The sequence below is a fragment of the Actinia tenebrosa genome, unplaced genomic scaffold (assembly GCF_029948245.1).
Source record: "Actinia tenebrosa isolate PJP-AT-01 unplaced genomic scaffold, QUT_ActTen_1.0 PGA_scaffold0__85_contigs__length_37466705, whole genome shotgun sequence".
Lineage (NCBI taxonomy): Eukaryota > Metazoa > Cnidaria > Anthozoa > Actiniaria > Actiniidae > Actinia > Actinia tenebrosa.
In genome coordinates this window covers 18,167,616-18,187,323 of record NW_028292569.1, presented here as the reverse complement: position 1 = coordinate 18,187,323, position 19,708 = coordinate 18,167,616, and the positions used below count along the sequence as shown (strand labels likewise).

Sequence of the window (19,708 nt, the reverse complement as noted above, 5' to 3'; positions counted from 1 at the left end):
TACTTTATCATTCACTCGTAAAAACCTAGACATTCTCTTTCTCTGTACCTGACAAAATTGATCATGAGGTGTAATCACAACAACTACGTCATTAATTACATTATGACGTAATAATGATTACGTCATTACGACGTCATAACATTAACATGGACCTGCGCACGAACCATCCTGACGCAAGCCCATGATAAACCCGAGTCAACAATGTTATGATTTTTGAGGTTATCGCCTTCGCCATTTGGGTTATTTGTATTCTTGTGTACCTCGTTATAATCGGAAAAAATATTTTAGGGTTCACAATCTCTAATGGAGGTGAGACGTTTATAAACTTTGGTCTTCATCAGTCGTCGTTTGATTTGCGCAGGGTTCCAAGTCATGAAGGAGATGATGTGGCGACGTATTTGATTCGTCAAGGCTACAAGGTTGGATCAAGGATTGGTGAAGGTGCTTATGCCGTGGTAAGGGAGGCATATTCAAACAGACTTGGAAGGTAAAACAACTAGTGGTGCTATGACATGTCAGCCTATTTATAGTGTGTCGTTGCGTGACCGCGTGACATTGCTTAGTCCAAGTATTCTATCTTATTTAAGGCCCGCTTACACGGAGCAATTTGTTTCGCAACGGTGTTGGGACGAAGTACCATGGAGCACTGCATCATGTAGCCTACGACGTAATTTTAAAAAATTGTCGCAGGCAAGCAAGTTTTAGGCAAATTTTTGTATCCGCAAATTATTTTTTGCGGATGCGAAAATATTTGCGTCCACACGCAGCGTATTCGGAGCGTATTCGAAAATTTCCACTCTGGAGACCATTTTCGTAAAATTTGCGGATACGGATACAAAAATTTCCGGACACGTGTGGACGCAACCCGGCCCGTATCCGCAAAAACAAATTTGCGGATAAAAAAATTTCCGTATACGTGTGGACGGGGCCTTAGCAATCGTTTCTAAAAGTAGAATTCGTTTCTACTTTTGGCAACGATTGCGTCTCATTGCACCGAGGCGCGTGTAAACAGTCTTGCAACAAGTTGCAGAGAAAATTGTTCCGTGTAATCGCACCTTTTTTGGGGGAAGTGAGTTCAAGGGATGTCGCTAACTTCGTGCGCAGTCACGCAGTGACAGTCTTGCAAACCTTGACGTTTGAGGACCATAGGCACAGACACCAAATTTAGTCTCTGTTTTTACGCATAGATTTCTCTGCGTATTTTTACTTATGCTTGTGCGCAATATTTGAAGGCATATGATTTTTGCGCGCATTAGAGTTTGCTGTTCTTTGCATACCACATCATTCAAAAATATTAATACTTCTTTCGTCGCGTCGTCCATCGTGCGATTCGCCCCTCACTTTACACATCCTTAGGCATTTATTGATGAGATTTGACGAGTATAAACGGTTAGTAATTGCTGTGCGCCCTACTGAGGTGGCCTAGCCACTTGCTGTCGTCAATATTATTTAATTAAGAGCCCTACAAACTCGTACCCAGAGCCTGCGTTTCTTTTAGCCTGCGGCAAAGAACGAGGACTCAGGCATAACCCATTTTTGGCGCATGCGCCGTTTTCCGGAAATTAAACATAATCAATAAAAATCATGCTTTCAAACCTGCTTTCAAACAGGGTTCTGTGTTTACTTCCGATCAAAATAAGAATTAGAAGTCGTTAAAAAAAAAAAATTTTTTTTTTGGCAAGTCTTTTAACGTATGCGCTCTTCTACCGTTTTTCTTCTCGTTTTTCGCCGCAGGCCAGAAGAAACGCAGGCTCTAAGTACGAGATCTAGTGCTCTAAAAAGAGCCTCTCGTATTTTGCGCACGCGTAGTAAAGAGAACAACTGCAACTTAAAATGAGCAAGTCTCATGTAAAGCGTATAAAATTTTTCAACAAAGAAATAAAAGTTAAATTTTAAGCAAGCTTTTTTCGCGAGAATTTGGTACTAATAGCCACATAATTATATTATAGCTTAGAAGAATTATTTTTCACAAATCTAAAGCCCTTCATTTCCATAGTGAGTTAATCAGTGTTGCCTATATCCTTTTTATTATAACAGGAATGTAGCAATAAAGATCATCGATAAGCAGAATCTGTCCGATCGAAGTGTTAACAAGTTTTTACGACGCGAAGTTGAAGCTCTAAGGAAAGTAGACCACGAGAATGTCATCTGTCTTCTTGAAGTCATGGAATCTGAACATCGCTTTTACATCATTATGGAGCTCGCGCATAACGGTGATATGTTAAAGCTGTTGCAGGAACGAGGAAAACTAACAGAAAATGAAGCGAGGATTATGTTTAGAAAAGTTGTGAAGGGAATACTGCATTGTCATGAAAAAGGTACGCATTTATGTTAAGTTTAATTTCGAAATTGCTTATGCAGTTACAACAAAGTATGAGTTTGGTTACAAAATTGATTATTTATTTTTCGTTTTGGCGTACGTAGAAAAAATAATTCAAGTTAGGGATTTATACCTAACGAAAACAACTTACTATGATTACAAAATCTTTTAAAGTCTCGGCTAAAACGATTTCAGAAAGATTACAACAGACCCGTCAATAAAATATAATAATCTCAGTGAACAAGGTTTAAATTATATGAAGATATAGAAATATAGATAAGTTATAGGTTTAAATTACTTATAAAAGACCAATCGAAACAAACTACTTATAAAATATATATCTATATGTGTGTTTTCCCAAAATTAAACTGACAGCAGGACCCGCGGTTGAACAAAGGGTGGATAGCGCTATCCGATGGATAAATCCTTATCCAGTGGATAAGCCGATGCTGGTATCCAATACGTTAATCCACTGGATAAGATTTATCCGTCGTATAGCGCGCGCTTTTCACTCTTCATACCTGGCCGAGATAGATCCTTTGCAATACATAACGTGACTGTCGGTGACTAACTATTTACAATCGCTTTTCCTGGATTACTAATGGCATACCAAAAAAAAAACGCCTATCTTTAATATGTCCACTCCATGTTTGACGGAATCAGAGCCCTTGGGCTAACTGTGTTCTCAGCATCTTGAAAAGTTTATACAAATTTCAGTGAAATTAGGGGTACTTCTTACTCTATAAAAATGGCCAATTTCTCAGTTCGATTCCTTTATTCAAGAATTTATGCTAAATCACTGCTGATCTGCAATCTACCTTTGTAATAGTTTACGGACTTCTTCTTCATACTTCTCACAAGATTTCTGTTTATCCCAGTAACCACCCAAATCGTCATACACTTTTGGGGGAAGATTTGGGTTATGGAGATCAGCACACACCTGGCATTTCCAAAGATTCCTATCTCCACCAAACTTATACTTGAGTTTCCATTGAAAATACTCATTGTACGCTGTATCGTTCTTATCCAAGTATTTCAAGTAACTCGCTAAATCTTTCAAGGACGGGAAGTCCATAACATTGATGTACGAGCCTGGAATTGCAATTTTTGAATCGTACTTTAGAGGCCCTAATACGATAGGGACCATGTCATGACCAAAAGGAGTGTACCAGTATTTCTCAGTGACGTAATCAATACAGTTCCTATTCTCAAAGGATAAATAAAACTTGAATCTTTTTAAAAGCTTTCCACAACCACTGTATGGTTTTCTATCGCAACGATTAGTTTGGTTAAAATGTTTCCCACACGGCCCAAACACCGTAACGTTGACATACTTAAGGAGTTTTGCTGTTACCTTGTCTCTAAGACTTCCACAGTTACTAACCATCCACGCTATAAACTTGTCTTTGCCTTGAGCATAGTTCCTTTGCTTCTTGTTGATTGACGTCTCAGTTGAATCCAATGGTGTGTAATATCTATAAGGTGCGAAAATATCCGAATCTCTTCGGTAAGTCATCGTCCAGTTGAAGAAACCGTTATACATGTTTGTATTAATAAAAGTATAGTAAGGATTTTCAAGAATGAAGAAAACCCATCTTTGATTCAAACTTCTGTTTCGTGACATCTCTTTCATTGTATTTACGCTTGGTAAGTCTGTTCCATGAAACATTACCGCGTCGCTTCTTGCCCGATCCTTTTTATCATATGTCAGTCTACATCTTGATTCCTTGCAGGATTTGCCACTAAAATGAGTGAACTCATACGTGTTCTTGAATTGTGGCCATGGCATAATTCCAAACAATGGAGTATAGATCAAAACTAGTTTATATTGCATCTCTTGTGACTTGTTTTGCGGATGTAGTTTCAAATGTGCTTTCCCCTCTACTGTTGCTGTCATTTTCACTTGTTTTCCTGTGTTCTTTATCTCCAAAAGCCCCGAAGTTTTTGAAATCATCGTTTCGTTCAACCTTGCTTGTTTTTCGTTATTCTCTTCGACTTTTTCCATTCGTACTTGTTTCATTGCTGTCCTAAGAGACCGATGAACACGAAGATAAGTTGCAGCCAGAATCAAGAACGACAGAATGATTGTGCTAGCAAAAAATATCTTATTGAAAGGGAAACTCATTGTATAATGGAAATAATTAAGGAGGTAGTTTTTCTGCTTTATCGAGTTTAACTTGTATCTATTTGCTTGTCCTTATTCTCAGAACAAGTCGACTTCGAATCAGCTAGTTTCAGTTGAATCAGATTCTTATAAATGATACTTATTCATGCGTCTCACCATTTTTGAGCTCTACGCATCGACTGCTGCTACTCGAGTGAGATACACCAGTAGCGTAGCGAGGGGGGGGGGGGGGGGGGGGGGGGGGGGGGCAAGGGGGGCACGTGCCCCCCCAAATTTTTAAACAACTTTTTCGAAAAAAACAAAAAACAAAAAACAAAAACAAAAACAAAACATATTAAACCAAAACGAAAGAGGAAAATAGATTATTGCAACCTAGGAAAGTACGCATACAACAATAGATTTCATGGTCACGGAGTATGTCGACAGGTCATGAAATTAAACGCCATTTGGCGAACTCGTGGATACTTGTTGCACTTTTCGAAGATTGATCTTCCTCAGTGCTCTCCTTATGCTTGTTGACATTCTAAAAAATTCCAAATATTTCGCTTGATTTGATATTTTTAGGTTCGTGCTACAACAACGACGCTACAACAATAGATTTCATAGTCACTGAGTATGTAGACAGGTCATGAAATTAAGGTGTTTCGATACAGTTTCGTGACCACCAAACAGAACTTTTTCAATCGTCGCGTTGACAATGTTCTGTTTGCTGGATCATTTTAGAATTTATACCAGTTGTTGCTCTTGGTTTGAAGTTTGTACTAATGTATATTTTATCAAAATCAAAGTCTTCAACGCAAGAAAATCAATAGATAAGTGGAAAAAATAAAAGTGCGCGCGATTCAGATGTGCTGTAGAAAAATTGTTAACTCCTAAGAATCCACAATTCATGGCAAACAAAATATCAAGGATTTAAAGAAATTCTTATGTTAGATTTGGAGAAAATCGCACGAACATTTCATACTCTCAGTTTTGTTTATCGCTTTTGCGCACTCGGTATAAAAAAATTACTATTGAATAAAATTATTCAAAAATATCCTAAAATGTTGCTGTTGCTCTTGTTTTTAAACTGTGTGAGTTTGGTCAACTATTTCCTTGCTGGTCTTGAAAACGATTTTTTTTTTCGAAGAGCGTTTTTAAGTAAAGATTTAGTAAATCTTCGAAGTTTTGCGTTTTCCACGATTTCCCATAAACGGCTCGAACGATTGTTTTTTAAATTTAGCTACGTCTTTTCAAAGATATATAATCTGTACCTATAAAAGCTCATGTCGGTTGATTCATTCTAATATTTTTAAAATGGCCCTTGAAGTTGGGAAGTCACAAGGCAAGAACTCTACAGTCTCTTTTCCGGTTCATAAATTTATGCTAATATATTCCTGACAACTATCAGTGCATTCCTTCGTGATTGCTTTCGCTCGATGCCTTTTGTATTTTATATGGTGCAAACCATTACTTATAAAAATCAAGTTATTCTTTTTTCTCTTGTCTGTCTTCTGCTTGTTTTATTTATTCTTGTTTGTTTGTTTGTTTGTTTGTTTGTTTGTTTTTTGATGAGAGTAACTTGATTTATATATAACTAATGGGGATTGCACCATAGCCCTTTTCTGAGATACACCGGAAGTGTACGAACGCAAAGCATTATGGTCTAGATTCGGTACAAACAAAATATAGGAAAAACCTGTGAATGTTCCAAGTTTTGCAACGAATCTTTGCTCTCCACGAATCAGCCAGCAAGTGTTAAATCGTGCTTCTGTTTTACGCTAAATGGCCATGGATGTGAATACTAAAGACTTTTCTGAAGTGAAAAATGATGAACTTGGTTCTTTCTTGCAAAAGCGAGGAATCCCATTTCACGATACTTGCCGGGGCAGCGAATAATCTGGCTTTCCCTCTCCGCCCGAAACCTGAAAATACTTAAGCTGATCTTCAAGGACAAAGAAAATCTCTTAATCTTAGAAAACGGTCTTATCAAGCTTCCAGGCTTCCAAATCAGTCGAAATTGAACAATCTTTCCAGTACCACAGGTCTAGATGTCATTATGTCTGATTATGTATATTGATAAACGTAAATAATCTTATGAATAAGAACTCTATCACTAAGGATCAATCCGTTTGGTTTAAACAACAGAGAAATAGGTCCTTAAAAGATATGGCTGATTGCTCATTACATTGCATTTGGAAAGGAAAGCTCTAAATTATCCCATAGAGTTAAAATTATGGTCCTTTATCTATGGTAAACCCGGCAATGTCCAGGACTTAAGATCCATACATGGTGTGGGTAGAACTTCATATTGAAGCAGCATATTGTGCTTGCCCTGCAGGGTATGCTATAATGATATAATAATATTATGATATTATGATATAATGCTATAATGATGATGTCTTTTTAAAAATAAAAATATCAGTATTTGAAAAAGTATATACAATACAGAGTGTCTATAAGGAGTACAAATGGGAATTTGCCTTTTTTGGGGGTTGGGAAATGGGATTTTATGTACTGGGAATGGGATTCATTTATAACAGAAAGCAATCAAAACTGGAAATGGGATTGAGATTTGAGCAATCATAGGCTGGGATTTAGGTAAAATTTGGCATGGGAAATGGGATTAGGATCCCCCTTCAGGATCACCCTCATGCACCATAAGATAATTGAAAAGCTAATCTATAACTTGTATCTCAATATTACTGCAAAATATCTTAGATGATAGGTAATTTAGTTTCCATTGGTATTAGGGGATGTCATTTAATAGCACAATTTAAAGACACATTCTTTGTATTGTTATTATTACTACTACTATTATTTATTTTATTTATTTATTCATTTTTGCAGTTTGAGAGGATTTTGCAAGGCATTTCTTAATCTTATTGTAAGAGAGGTAGGGCAGCAAGGGCGGATCCAGGGTTTTTTGAAGGGGGGGTCTCAGGGGTAAATTTCGTTGGCAAAGGAATCCCAGTCGCATTTTTACCATAGGAAGCCCATTTGACCTCAGGAATGACAGGGGGGTCGCGACCCCCCCGACCCTCCCCCTGAATCCGCCCTTGAGCAGGGTTGCAATATTGCCTGCACTTCAAAGCCTCAACAGTGTAACAAACCTAAATCAAAAGGCAAAATTCTGACTTCGTTTAAAATGCTGCTGTTCACTAAGCCAAAGGCCAATTTCATACTACTCCTAATGATATTTCCCATACTCAAAGTGATTAACTGCACACCAGTTAGTTTAGACATTCCTTTTCGGTATAATAAATCGGCCCACTTCTTTTACCATGACTTTTGGGACATGCATGGAATTTGATGGTTGATGTATCGCCAAGATTCTCTTTTACATGTAGCATGTCTATCGAAATTAACAATACGATAAGTCAGTTGGTTTCTATCGGATTTATTGCTTATAATGAACAACATACCTCTCCCAAAATTCTCAGAAAATACTATAAATTATTACATCTTACTTTTCCTTGTATCTTGTATCATTACTGCAGCCAAAAACTGCACAGCGAGGCATATTGTCGTCCGTGTTTTCACTATACGTTCTCTTCAAGATGGTATGTTGATCGTATTTGTACCTAATCTAGACCATAATGCTTTGCGTTCGCTCACTTCCGGTGTATCTCAGAAAAGGCCTATATAAAATACAAAAGGCATCGATCTGCAAGCGCTTTTCCGTAATGAAAAAACTTACTTACTCTACACAAGCTATTTTCCTTTTTTTTTTTCCATAAAGGTATTGCGCACAGGGATCTGAAGCTTGAGAACATCCTGCTATCAAACAAGAACGAGCCAATCATATCAGACTTTGGCTTTGCTCGCTATGTTGGCGGGAAAAATGAAGCTTGTCAAACTCGCTCAAGAAGTTGTACCTTCTGTGGTTCATATGCGTATGCTGCGCCTGAAATACTCCAAGGTTAGTGATGTTTTGATGCTTTTGTATAGGAAATCGAATGGCTTCGAGTGCAATTTGAAAAAAATTCAGCACGAATGAAGCTTAAACATTAAGATGTTAAATTGCACGAGTCTTCCGAGGCGAGTGCATTTTCATTCTCAATTTTTAATCTTCACGAGTGCTGAACTTTTCAAATTGCACGAGAAAAAAAAAACAAAAAACTACTAGTCTAATAATAATGATAATAAAAGACATTGATTTTAAATGTAAATAGATTTGATTTCTTTTTTACTTTTTATTTAAAAAGATTTTTTTTGCACTGTGACTTCAACTTTTTGCACTGTGATTTCACTTTTTTGCACTGTGATTTCACTTTTTTGCACTGTGATTTCACTTTTTTGCACTGTGATTTCACTTTTTTGCACTGTGATTTGGGGAAAGTCGCCGAGTAGCCAACCAATCAGAATCGAGGATTTTTGATGGTCATGTTAATTATTGATTTAATGAGGGAGAAAAATCACAGAAACCAAAGAAAAACCCTCGTGTTAAAGCCTGGTTCACACGAGCAACGCAAACGCAAACGCAAGCAATGTTCACACGTACAACGCGGCTATCCACATGTAGCGTCCGCTGGATTCAAACTCGCTCGTGGTGAAAGGAAATTAAATCAAGGCGAACCGTTTGAAGCAAATTAAAATTTTGTTTGTATTTTGTCCAGTTTTCAATCATTCTCAAGACAATGAAACTATCAAAAAGCTAGGCGGTCATGCCGGATCAATAATGACGATTCTAACTTTTGTTAAATTCATCCAACATGGCGGCTGTAGAATCCATCAATACTGTAAAGTGAGCGCATTATTCAAGTTCGCGCGTTCAAAAACACATTAAACACAGCCAAATCAAATATTATATACTAGGCCTATTACACCTTAAGCACATCCGTTCCTTTTTCGTTGGCGCGAAACTAAATGACATCACTTTTATTCCCGCTCCCCGAGCTCGCTCTTTTGTCCGTAAGCGACTTGTAATAGACCCTTTTCGAGTTCCAAATAACCGCTGTGTTTCTTGATTATAGACTCATTTGCACAGGGTTAGCCTCGAGTTTGTGCAGAATATTCACGTGTTCCAGTCCAGGTCCGTCGAGTTTCAAAATGTTTGTATTGTTGAAGTTGTGCATTCTTTACTTTTCTGTTGGTATTTGTGAATATTTAAACACTGATACGAGGCTAACCCTGTGTAAATGAGTCTGTAATCAAGGAACACAGCGGTAATTTGGAATTCGAAACTGGTCTATTGCGCAACAGGCTCTGAGAACGACAATGACATCATTTTGCATGTTCTCTTGATACAGGTATCCCATACGATGCAACCTGCAGTGATGTATGGAGTTTGGGTGTGGTCCTCTTTTCCATGGTAACGGGACAGTTCCCATTCGACGACCGCGATCGGAAACAGCTTCTCCGACTTACCCTGGCTGGTGATATCACCTATCCTACGCGGGCATCGTGTTTGTCTGAGCAAGTCAAAGATTTGATTAAGAAAATGCTGACAGCGGACATATCCACTAGAATCACTCTTGAGGAAGTCCTGGGACACCCTTGGATGAAGAGGAGGAGAAGGACAGTATCCATGGAGACCAAAAGAGACAGCACGCATTCGTTTAGCGTTGGAAATAACAGCGAAGGAGAAAGTGAAGAATGAAGAATTAAATTGTCACTAGGATCTTCTCAGTGTTGCAGTACTTATTATTCTTGCATTTATTTATCATTTGAATACGGCGCGCGGAATGGCATGCATTTTTTACACCAAATAACTGTTTGTACGGCCACAAATTGATGTTTCAGTGTACCAAAATCATCGCGTAACACTTAGATGGGGCAATACTCTAGAAGAAGAAAAGCTATATAAAGCGAGGAAATAAACTTCCGTGGGTTTCCTGTGTTTAATTAAATGAAGTAAAGAGGCTGTCAACCTTTGTGCTCAAAATCATGAGAAAAATTTAAAAGTTGAATCGTGGTTTTCTTGTTTATCACGCATGCAACTTTACATGTACGATTATCAACATAGTAGAGTGCTCACACTAAATCCGTGAAACAAATACTTATTTCTAGCACTAAATAGTGATAATTAAACAATAGAAAACAAAGGATTCTGTATGAAATAGTACTAATTAGTACTATTTAATGTTCACGGTTTTAGTGCGTGCACTCTACCATGGCAATTTGCAAAAATATGTATAAGTTTTCAGTCTGATTTAGGGAGCCTTAGCAATGAATACGTCGCCCCCCAAAAAATCATCAAAATGCATCAAAAACAATGACACAAGTCAAGCATCTAAAAAAAACAACATCACAATTGCCCTATATATATTTGACTATGACGTCACATCAAAACAATTTATTGTTTAAACGCAAAGGATAATGGTTGTCGGAGGGGGTCAAATCAACGATAATTTACCGAAAATTGTTCTAAAACCCGTATGAATACACGAAGAGAAGTAGGATAGCCAGCAGACGCTCAGAATATTTCTTAGTATATATCTGAAAACCAGGCCATCTTAGATTAAACTGTTTCGCTAGGAACAAATATTGTTGAATTTTCTATTGGATTTGGCGATCATATCCCCCACATTAACAAGCAGTGACGTCATAGTGAAATAGGGCAATTACGAGATTTACACAGTGAACAGTCCGGTCCCAAATATGTGGGCTTCCTACATTTTTCCAAAACGCGCAGTCCTGGGCATTTACCAAGAGAACAAGATGGCAGCCATTTTGTGCAGTCGACTTTGCAGTCGAACAGCTACACGTTTTGGTAAGAAAACCACCGCTAAAAAATAAAAAATAAAAATTTTACGACCAAAACATATAAGAGCTATATTCTTCCTCCTATATTTGTAGTTTTTAACTCAGCCAGGCCAGTTTTAGCGTCCTGTTCGGCCACTTGTTCGCCGAAGATTCAGAATCAAAATGGTGAGTTTGAAGACGTGCTCTTTCTCATGTCCAGCCAACTCGTTACTTTATTGAATCACTACTTTGCTTTTTCGCTTTTAATTCGTGTTAGATGTTTTCATAAGCTTAATCTCTATAAGATTATTGATTTTTTTTATGTTTTCGTTAAAGTTCTCCTGACCAAAGCCATTCACTCTTCATCGTCCAAGAACAAGACTGCTTTAGGTTCGTAGTCCTAGTATAACCCAAATATAAATCCTTACTAGGTATACAATTATTTCAAATAGTTGTATTGATGGTTTTCACAGCCACCATGTTGGATGAATTTAACAAAATATTCGTCATTAGTTTCTTTTGTTATATCATCCAACATGGCCGCCATGTCTTTTGTTATTTCATTCTCATGGGAATGGTTGAAAACCATGAAAAGCAATACCATGCGATATCCCACTTGTCTTGTACACAAACTGTGTGTATATACATGAAAACATGATTGCCATGGAATATCACATGGTATACCACCAAAACCATTGCATAACCATTTTTTATTGCACAATTAGGTTTGATATCGTTGTCATAAAGCTGTGAATAAAAACCATACACACACTATCATCAATATAAAAAACTCCCTTGTTTTTAAGAAGGTAGCACTTAATAGCCAGTGGCTAAAAATCCTGTGGTCCTCATTCCATCATCAAATTGGAATTTAGAATTTGATTTTTGCGGAGGTTAGGAAAACCTGAGATCCTGAAGAAAAACCCTTGAAGCACATGAGAGAACCAAGAAACAACTCGAATCACACATGACACCAAACACGGTGGAACTTGAACCTGGGTTGTAGTGATGAGAGGCAAGTGATCTCATAGCAAATAATGATCTGAACTCACTAAAATCTTCAAATTAGTGAAGGTTTTAATACTGGTGGTTCTATCAGTTCTGTTGGTTCAATGTTTTAGACATGTCAACGTTATAAAGAATCTCATCTCCCAAATCTTTCTTGCATAGAAATTGCTCCAGCTAATGCACCGACTCATTGGTTATGGGAGAGAGGTTTCAGCATAGCTCTCCTGGCTCTCATACCTGCGGGTATCTTCTATCCATGTGCAGCTGTTGACTGGGGTCTTGCTGTCTGCATCCCTGTACACAATCACTGGTAAGGAGTAATAGAACCTTTTATTGAAACGGTGGCCATCTTGAACTATGGGATCAGTTTTAGCTCGGTCATACCTTGTACAAATATATATTTCATATGTATTCTCATACACACATATATATATACCTCCTATCGGGCTGATAAACTCACCTATTGTGTCTTTAAAGTCTCATGAGACACATGGTAGCTCAGTGGTTAGAGCATGGCACCGGAATCTTCAGGGCACGGGTTCAAATCTTGTTCGTGCACTTTTAATTTGCAGCTGCATAAGCTGCTTGGTATACTGCGAGAATCAGCTCAATTTGATAAATACCTTATTTCTGGCTCAACATTACTGCTTAAATTGAGCGGCAAGGCAAAGATTTGACCCGACAAGTCCCAGTTCTGGCCAGACGACATTGTCTGTTGTCCAGCCATTATTTTAAGCCCTGGGGATGCCAATGGAACACATTAATATTCTACACAAAATTAAGGCTAACACTGAGCAACAGAGAACTTTTAACTGGAGTATTACAACTATTGTGTTTTTAGGGGCATCCATGCAATACTGGCAGATTACGTCAACAAAGGACCAAAGTTACCAACGTATGCCAAAGCAATATGGCTTGTCCTCACTGTCTTACAATTTGTTGGGCTTTGCTATTTCAATATCAATGATGTCGGCATCTGTCAGGGTGTCAAGATGATCTGGAACATTTAGATATTTTAGTTTGGTTAAATAATGTGTAAAAAATATTGATATTCAAAATCTTTACCTTTTTTCTTTGACATTTGTAAGAGAAAAGTCAGTCTGAGATCAGGAGGCATTTTCGGTTTGGGCCTAATGTTTTCCAGTTTTTAAACCATGTGTCAATCTCTTGAGAGTATGATTCTTTGCTTGAGTTGTATCCATATTCGACATGTGTCTTCCCATGGGAAACTCAAGGGAATGGCACATGGTCTGAAATGGGAAAACATTACACCCAAACCAATAGGGTCTATTCCTTAATTTCTTTTCCAAATTTTAAGTTATAGAAATCACAGGCGACCCATATTGATTTGACTATTTTGTCTTTGTTGTGCAAATATTGCATTTAAAATGTTTGTTCGTCTAGTTCAGCGCACTTGGAAAATAGTTAGAAAAGGTGTTGACGACAGCCATGTTGTAGGACAGGAACGGTGGATTTTTTTCCATGACAAGAAATTTTATTTCCTAAAGGAGAAAATTTTATTCTACCAATTAGACTACTACGAGCAGTACCACTTTTCTCTCTGAGTCCAGTAAGGGTGAGTGTTTTGGGATTCCTGTGGAGGAAGACCTACTTTTCCTCTCCCTTCTCCCCACTGCAATCTCTGGGCACATCAGTTTTCACTGAGTCTTTCTGTTATAGTTTTATTAGGTGTTTTGTGTGGTCCATTACTTGGTGTAGTGAATACAACTAAAGATAATTTATAAAAATATAATATTTTACCTTCAATGTTTGGTTTTCTTGGTGCTTTTACAACACCAGTGAAACAATTAATACTTGAATATGTAATAGTCAAATAGGCACAAAAGAAAACAATGAGAATACTGAGATCTACCTCCTGCTGGTTTTCAATCATTCCCAAGGGAATAAAATAAAAAAAGACACAGGCTATGTTGGTTATAACAAATTAATCCAAAAACAATTTTTAACCAAGATGGCGACTATGACGTCATACGCAAACAAAGAATTTGTCTACTAATTATTTATGAAAAACTTTTCTATGATTTTTTTTACCAGTTGCAAAATTTATTTAGGACCATACTTCCAGACATCAAGTGCTGAACCGTCGTATGGCAGCGCGAAGCATTTATGGCTACGCCGGAGATTTAGGCCCCGACACCGCTATCCGAAGATTTACAGACTGATCAGGGAGCTCGGCCGAAGGTTAAGGGAGAGGTTAGTCGGCCTCTAGACCGTAGATGATTAACCCCTTGCTATGACCAGCAAACTCGATGATTCACTTGTATCTCTGATACCTTAAAACTAATAATCAATCCTTTCCATGTGGGACGCGATTTTGAAAAACTTGCGCATGCGCGCATGACTTCCATGACGTATATTGCGCACTCAACTTTGGCAAAAAAAGTCAAAATTGGATTTAGTTATTTTCGAACTTTGACATTTTTCATTTATTAACATCCACCGAAAGAATAAGGGGGAAAAAAAAAACAAAAAAAAAAAAAAAACAAAACAAAAAAAAACAAACAAACAAACAAAGAAAGCCAAAAAATGGAATAAATAACTTTAACTAGAAACGATTAAATGGCATGCGTTTAATAACAATATTTAGAACAACAATCTTCTGCTAAAATAATGTGCCACCCCCAAAGTTAATTCAGTACGAAACATTTGTAATTCCTCGATAGTTTTATTCAGTATTCTTTTATTATTCGTATTACATACTCTTGCGTTAGATTATTTTAACATCCATAACATGCTGCTGGATAAATACCATTGGGTTTACTGTGTTTTTATTATTAGTAACAACAATATCCAGGGATAAGGCCTGATGGGATACAACCTCCTGTATAGCCCTTTCCATCAGGACAGCTGCGCGCCTTGACCAAGAGTTTTCCTACATGAAAATTAGGAGAATAACAAAAGCAAAGGATTCCGAGCTTTTCTGTAAAAAAAAAGAAAAGAAAAAAGTGATCGATTCAAAATCGTTAATCACCAAAAGAAAACTTCGATCAAAACTTCTTGTTAACAAGACCCTGTTGGAAGGGTGGACTGGGATACCTGTGGTGAAGGGTGTGGGTACGCAAGGGAGTAAGGCAGATGGGGAGGGGGGTGTCTTTATCCCATTGCCATTCCCGTCCTATTTCCATTGCAAGAAAGAGAGGACTTTGGTGACCATTCATAGGGTATTATTAGGCTTTATCATATCACAGGTATCCCAGTAATAAATAAGTGGACGTTTGGAATTGAGTCCATCAGCAATGCACAGTAGCAAGACATGATTTTTGTCGGCATCTATTTCACATGTTTGTTGTGGCGTCTCGAAGTAATGATAAACTAGACCTTGGTGGGGACGATTTACTAGTATTATATCAGAATCTAAAGGAGAAGTAAAAATAAGTTGCAAAATTTCGAACCACAGTGTTGAAAGCCGTTTGTAGGCAGAGCGTTTGTGCCATACTCATCAAAGTCATCGAATAACTCAATCTGGAACTCCAATTCCAGTTCCGGGATCGGGATTTTGGCCTACGTAGTTGTGCAACCCCGTTTCAAAAGCATGCACATTCGCAATGCTTGCTTTCATTGGAAAAAATTGCCCATACATTTGGAATATTTGCTCTTTTCGGTCTTTTTCCTCTCTTTCCAAAGCAAAATGTTGTTCTTAAAAGTAAAGTTATATAGCACAAGTAAACTGCGTGACAAAACATCCTAAATGACCGGTAAATCTTCTGTTCTTTCGCTAACTAGTAGTGAGCGTGTTTTCGAGGCTACGGAACCTAAGAAACCATAAGAGGCGAATGTGTAGGCCAACAGACAGTATGAGCTTATAAAATCAGCAAAAATACGGTTCTAAATTTTAACAAATTCCAATGAATTATATACCAAAATGTTCAGGAAAGCCCGGGGTTTTCAAATCCACTTCTGTTTTTTTGACAGGTTCTGTTTTATTTCAAGGAGAGACGATTTTCTAGCTTGACCCCGGTTATGTCATGCATTTTCTCTTGTAAAATAGTCTCATAGCGTACATTCAACTCAAAAAGTACGGTGGTTTTTTTCAATAGAATTCAATCTAAACCATATAATACAGTCCGTGAATAGTTGAATTAACTGAATCCACTTCTGTTTTTTTGCCTAGATAGTTATTATCTTGAGAAAAGATCCAAAAACCGTGTTTTTGAGACATAATTTGTATGGGCTCAGATGAGGGGGCGTGAGCTTGAAATCGTAGCTGACCAAATGTTAACAGTTTTTGTCTGATGAATAATCGCTTCGAAATCATCGCTATCTTCTTGGCTCGAAATCCTTGTTTACGAAATTGATAAATGAATATTTCTAGTTCGGCTGTCTTGAATTACGGCGATTAACGAAATAGAGCATGCGTAGACATAAACCTGTGACACGTGATCTGCTAGCTACGCCCTGGTACATGATAATTGATTGGACTATGGATGCGAGTCCCATAGCAGATGCCCGCAAAGGTCGCTTGGGTAAGTTCCTGAAGACCCCTGGATAACTATTTCGCAACTTTGTCATTTTGCCGAGAAGAATTAAAAAGAATACAAAAAAAAAGAAAAAAAGGAAAAGCATTTTACGACTGTGATGTCACAGGTATCCCAGTAATAAGCCTTACCGAAATCGAGAAAAGGGACTGGGCCCTAATTAATCTAATTAAGAAAGAATTAAGAAATGGTGTCCAACACAAAAAAAGATCATATTAGTAATATTAGTACTATTACCAAGTTTGAGCGTGTTTGGTTGAATACCTATTGCAAGTAGCAAGCTTCTAAAGTTGTGAAAATAAGAGAATGCATGTATGGGGTTTGAGGACAGCTTCTCCGCCAAAAAACCATACGTTCTCTGATTTTACGATGTTTCTAAAGCCTGCTAGTCGATCAGTATTTGACCAAATATTCTCAAACTCGATAAACTTAATAGCTTTCGTGTCAGTGAGCTTTCATGTGATGGGGTTTTTTCTTAATTTAATTAATATTTCTACACTCGTTCGCATTTGCTTTGCGCAATTCCATAAATGCTAACAGATTCTCTTTAGCTCGAGCGCAATGTCCTCTTTACTTTCTTTCCTTTTTTATGCAAGAATTAGAACAATATACTATAAGCGTTGATAAGTAATTCTACATTACCATCCTGAAGATTTTCTTGACTGGAATCCCTCAGCATCATTAAGGCATGGCTCTCAGATGAAAAACTGTTTAGCTATATCATAGCCAGTATTCTACGAATCTTCCCCAAACTTGGCAAGTTAATGTCTTTTGTGAAAAGAAGGAACCTTAGAGCCTTGGTTACCATGGAAACTAAGTCACGTGACCACAAGTCCGCCATCTTGGATTTTTAAACAAGCCGTTTGAAAACGTACCGAAACATCTTTAAAAGTCATGAAAATGCAGATTACTATTCATATTTACAATGCCTATATGGATCTAATTGGATATCTTGGAAATTATTTTAAGTTTTATAGTACACTCAATAAAATTACTCGACTCTGATTGGTCGAGAGGAGTACAATTATAGCGTTAATTGTACTCCGTAGGAATACCAAATTAAGTCGCTATGGCAACACGGCCAAAACAATCAGTCAAAACAATTATTTTCTATCATTTTGTACTTAAAAAACATATAAATAAAATTTTAAAACCGTAAGAACTAATCTTTTTTATGCATTTCAGTTGCGCGATGGACTGAAAATCGGCCGCCAAATAGACAAAGATGAACGGCGTCGCTTCGCATTTTTCTACTGAAATTTTGTTGAGTGAACTATAAACAAAAAATCGCACGATCTTCTCGTACAATTTGGAATTAATAGACACGAGTAATGTTTTGAAAATTCTTTATTTGTACTCGCCTAAAGGCTCGTGCAATTACAAGAACTTTCAAAACATTACTCGTGTCTATTAATTTCCAAATTGTACTCGAGATCGTGCGATTTCCTATACTAATTTTTAGAATATTTTCTATTTTTTCCAAAAAATTAAAAATATTCTAAAAAATAAACTTAATTAAACTCATCGTTAATGATGAGCTTGGCGTTAGGTGCATATTCGGTGGGATGGGCGGAGCCAGGCACAAATTAGCGGTAACCATGGTCACCCTGTCACCACCCACCGAACACCTGTCACATTGACCGCGATCAGTCAATGGAATACTTACCTCTACTTACCTGTACCAGTGGTAGGGATGGCGGGCGGGAAATTAAACTCGTGTTGTAGCGTAATAGCGTAATAGCGTCGTATAGCAAGTGCTAGCGATAGATAGCGATGGCGAATAAAGGTTCGCGTGGTTGGCATTAAGCTAGCGTGATCACGTGTGTAGCGTCTTATCGAATTTCGTAATGATAGCTATGATCCATATCTCATACAGGCCACAGAGATCGACTAGAATAGATTGCGACATGCTATAAACAACTTGCTAGCTGAGTCGATCAACGATCGCGTGAGGTAATAAATGCGTTGACAGCGGAGATAGCGGTATGCGTCCGGACAACGCTACTGCGAGATGTCATTGACCTCGAGTCTAACTTAGCCTAAATTACATTTAACCACATTATAATTTCCAAGATATTCAATTAGATCCATATAGTTATTGCAAATATAAAAAGGAATATGGATTTTCAGGACTTTTGAAGTAGTTTCAATACGATTACAAACGATTTGTTTAGAAAATCCAAGATGGCGGCCTTGTGGTCACGTGACCTGGTTTCCATGGTAACAGATATGCGGTAATTGCTTGCCTTGAAGAATTACTACTACGGGCCAAATTTGGGAAAGATTCATATTAAACGGTCAAAGATATGAATAAATAACTGATTTTTCATCACTTCCTCAAAAGAGCCATGCCTTAATGGTGCTGAGCCTCAAGAAGATCTGACTCATGATTCGCCGGCTTTTCATCACTGAAGCCAGTACAACAAACATGGCAAGACAAATGAAGCTGCCTTGGGGCATTGTGGGAACTTGGTTTCTTCCAGATAGAGTGAAAAAAGAATTAACAACTGATTAATTGTACATCAAGTCAAGGCAAGGCAAGGCAAGGCAAGGCAAGGCAAGTAACAAATATTTTTGCTTACTCTTTCTCTTTCGCTGCTTTCTTGATTCTCTTCTGTTATCTCTGCTTGGTGTCGAGTGCTCAGTTGTGATTGAGATCCATGCCTAGCTAGCGCCTTTTATGTGCTTAACTTTAATTGTATTCACTCAATTAAAGGGATAATTGATTGTAAATGGCCTGCTTTTTATATTCATATTACTGGTAATTTCCAAATGATACAATAGACCTCTTCACCTTAGGCCAATTGTTCATTGCACATCTGAGCATGTGCATCGAAGCTGAAATTGAGCCCGCGGTGAATTTTTAGCTTTCCCGCCATGTTCCCATGACAATCATGACTTTTCGTATTCGAAAAATTTCGGGTACGAAATGTTCTCTATCCACGCTAATACGGCTAGCCGGCGTTTTCAAATTGTTCCGCTCTGGAGACCGTATTCGAAAGCAATGCATATCTTAATGATCCTATTTTTAATTCTCGTCATCAAAGGGGATTCTAGTAAAGGAGATCTTCATGGTAATATAGATTTCAAATT

The 19,708-nt window shown here is 37.7% G+C and overlaps 3 protein-coding genes across 3 annotated transcripts; 2 read left to right on the top strand and 1 right to left on the bottom strand.

The window, feature by feature from the left end:
- Nucleotides 1-206: 206 nt before the first annotated feature.
- LOC116299910 (testis-specific serine/threonine-protein kinase 3-like) lies at nt 207-10,026 on the top strand. The gene is made up of 4 exons (XM_031708627.2): nt 207-487; nt 2,038-2,318; nt 8,167-8,346; nt 9,677-10,026. Exons 1-4 carry the CDS (start codon nt 207-209, stop codon nt 10,024-10,026), a joined length of 1,092 nt encoding a protein of 363 aa, XP_031564487.2.
- On the bottom strand, nt 2,420-4,543 carry LOC148913627 (core alpha-(1,3)-fucosyltransferase-like). Its single transcript, XM_089026013.1, has one exon. The coding sequence runs from the start codon at nt 4,443-4,445 to the stop codon at nt 3,135-3,137; it is 1,311 nt and encodes a 436-aa protein (XP_088882139.1). The 5' UTR covers nt 4,446-4,543; the 3' UTR covers nt 2,420-3,134.
- Nucleotides 10,027-11,066: 1,040 nt separating the features above from the next.
- Nucleotides 11,067-13,886, top strand: LOC116299911 (succinate dehydrogenase [ubiquinone] cytochrome b small subunit A, mitochondrial). Its single transcript, XM_031708628.2, has 5 exons — nt 11,067-11,139; nt 11,226-11,297; nt 11,448-11,501; nt 12,282-12,429; nt 12,961-13,886. Exons 1-5 carry the CDS (start codon nt 11,088-11,090, stop codon nt 13,127-13,129), a joined length of 495 nt encoding a protein of 164 aa, XP_031564488.1. The 5' UTR covers nt 11,067-11,087; the 3' UTR covers nt 13,130-13,886.
- The last annotated feature ends 5,822 nt before the right edge of the window (nt 13,887-19,708 follow it).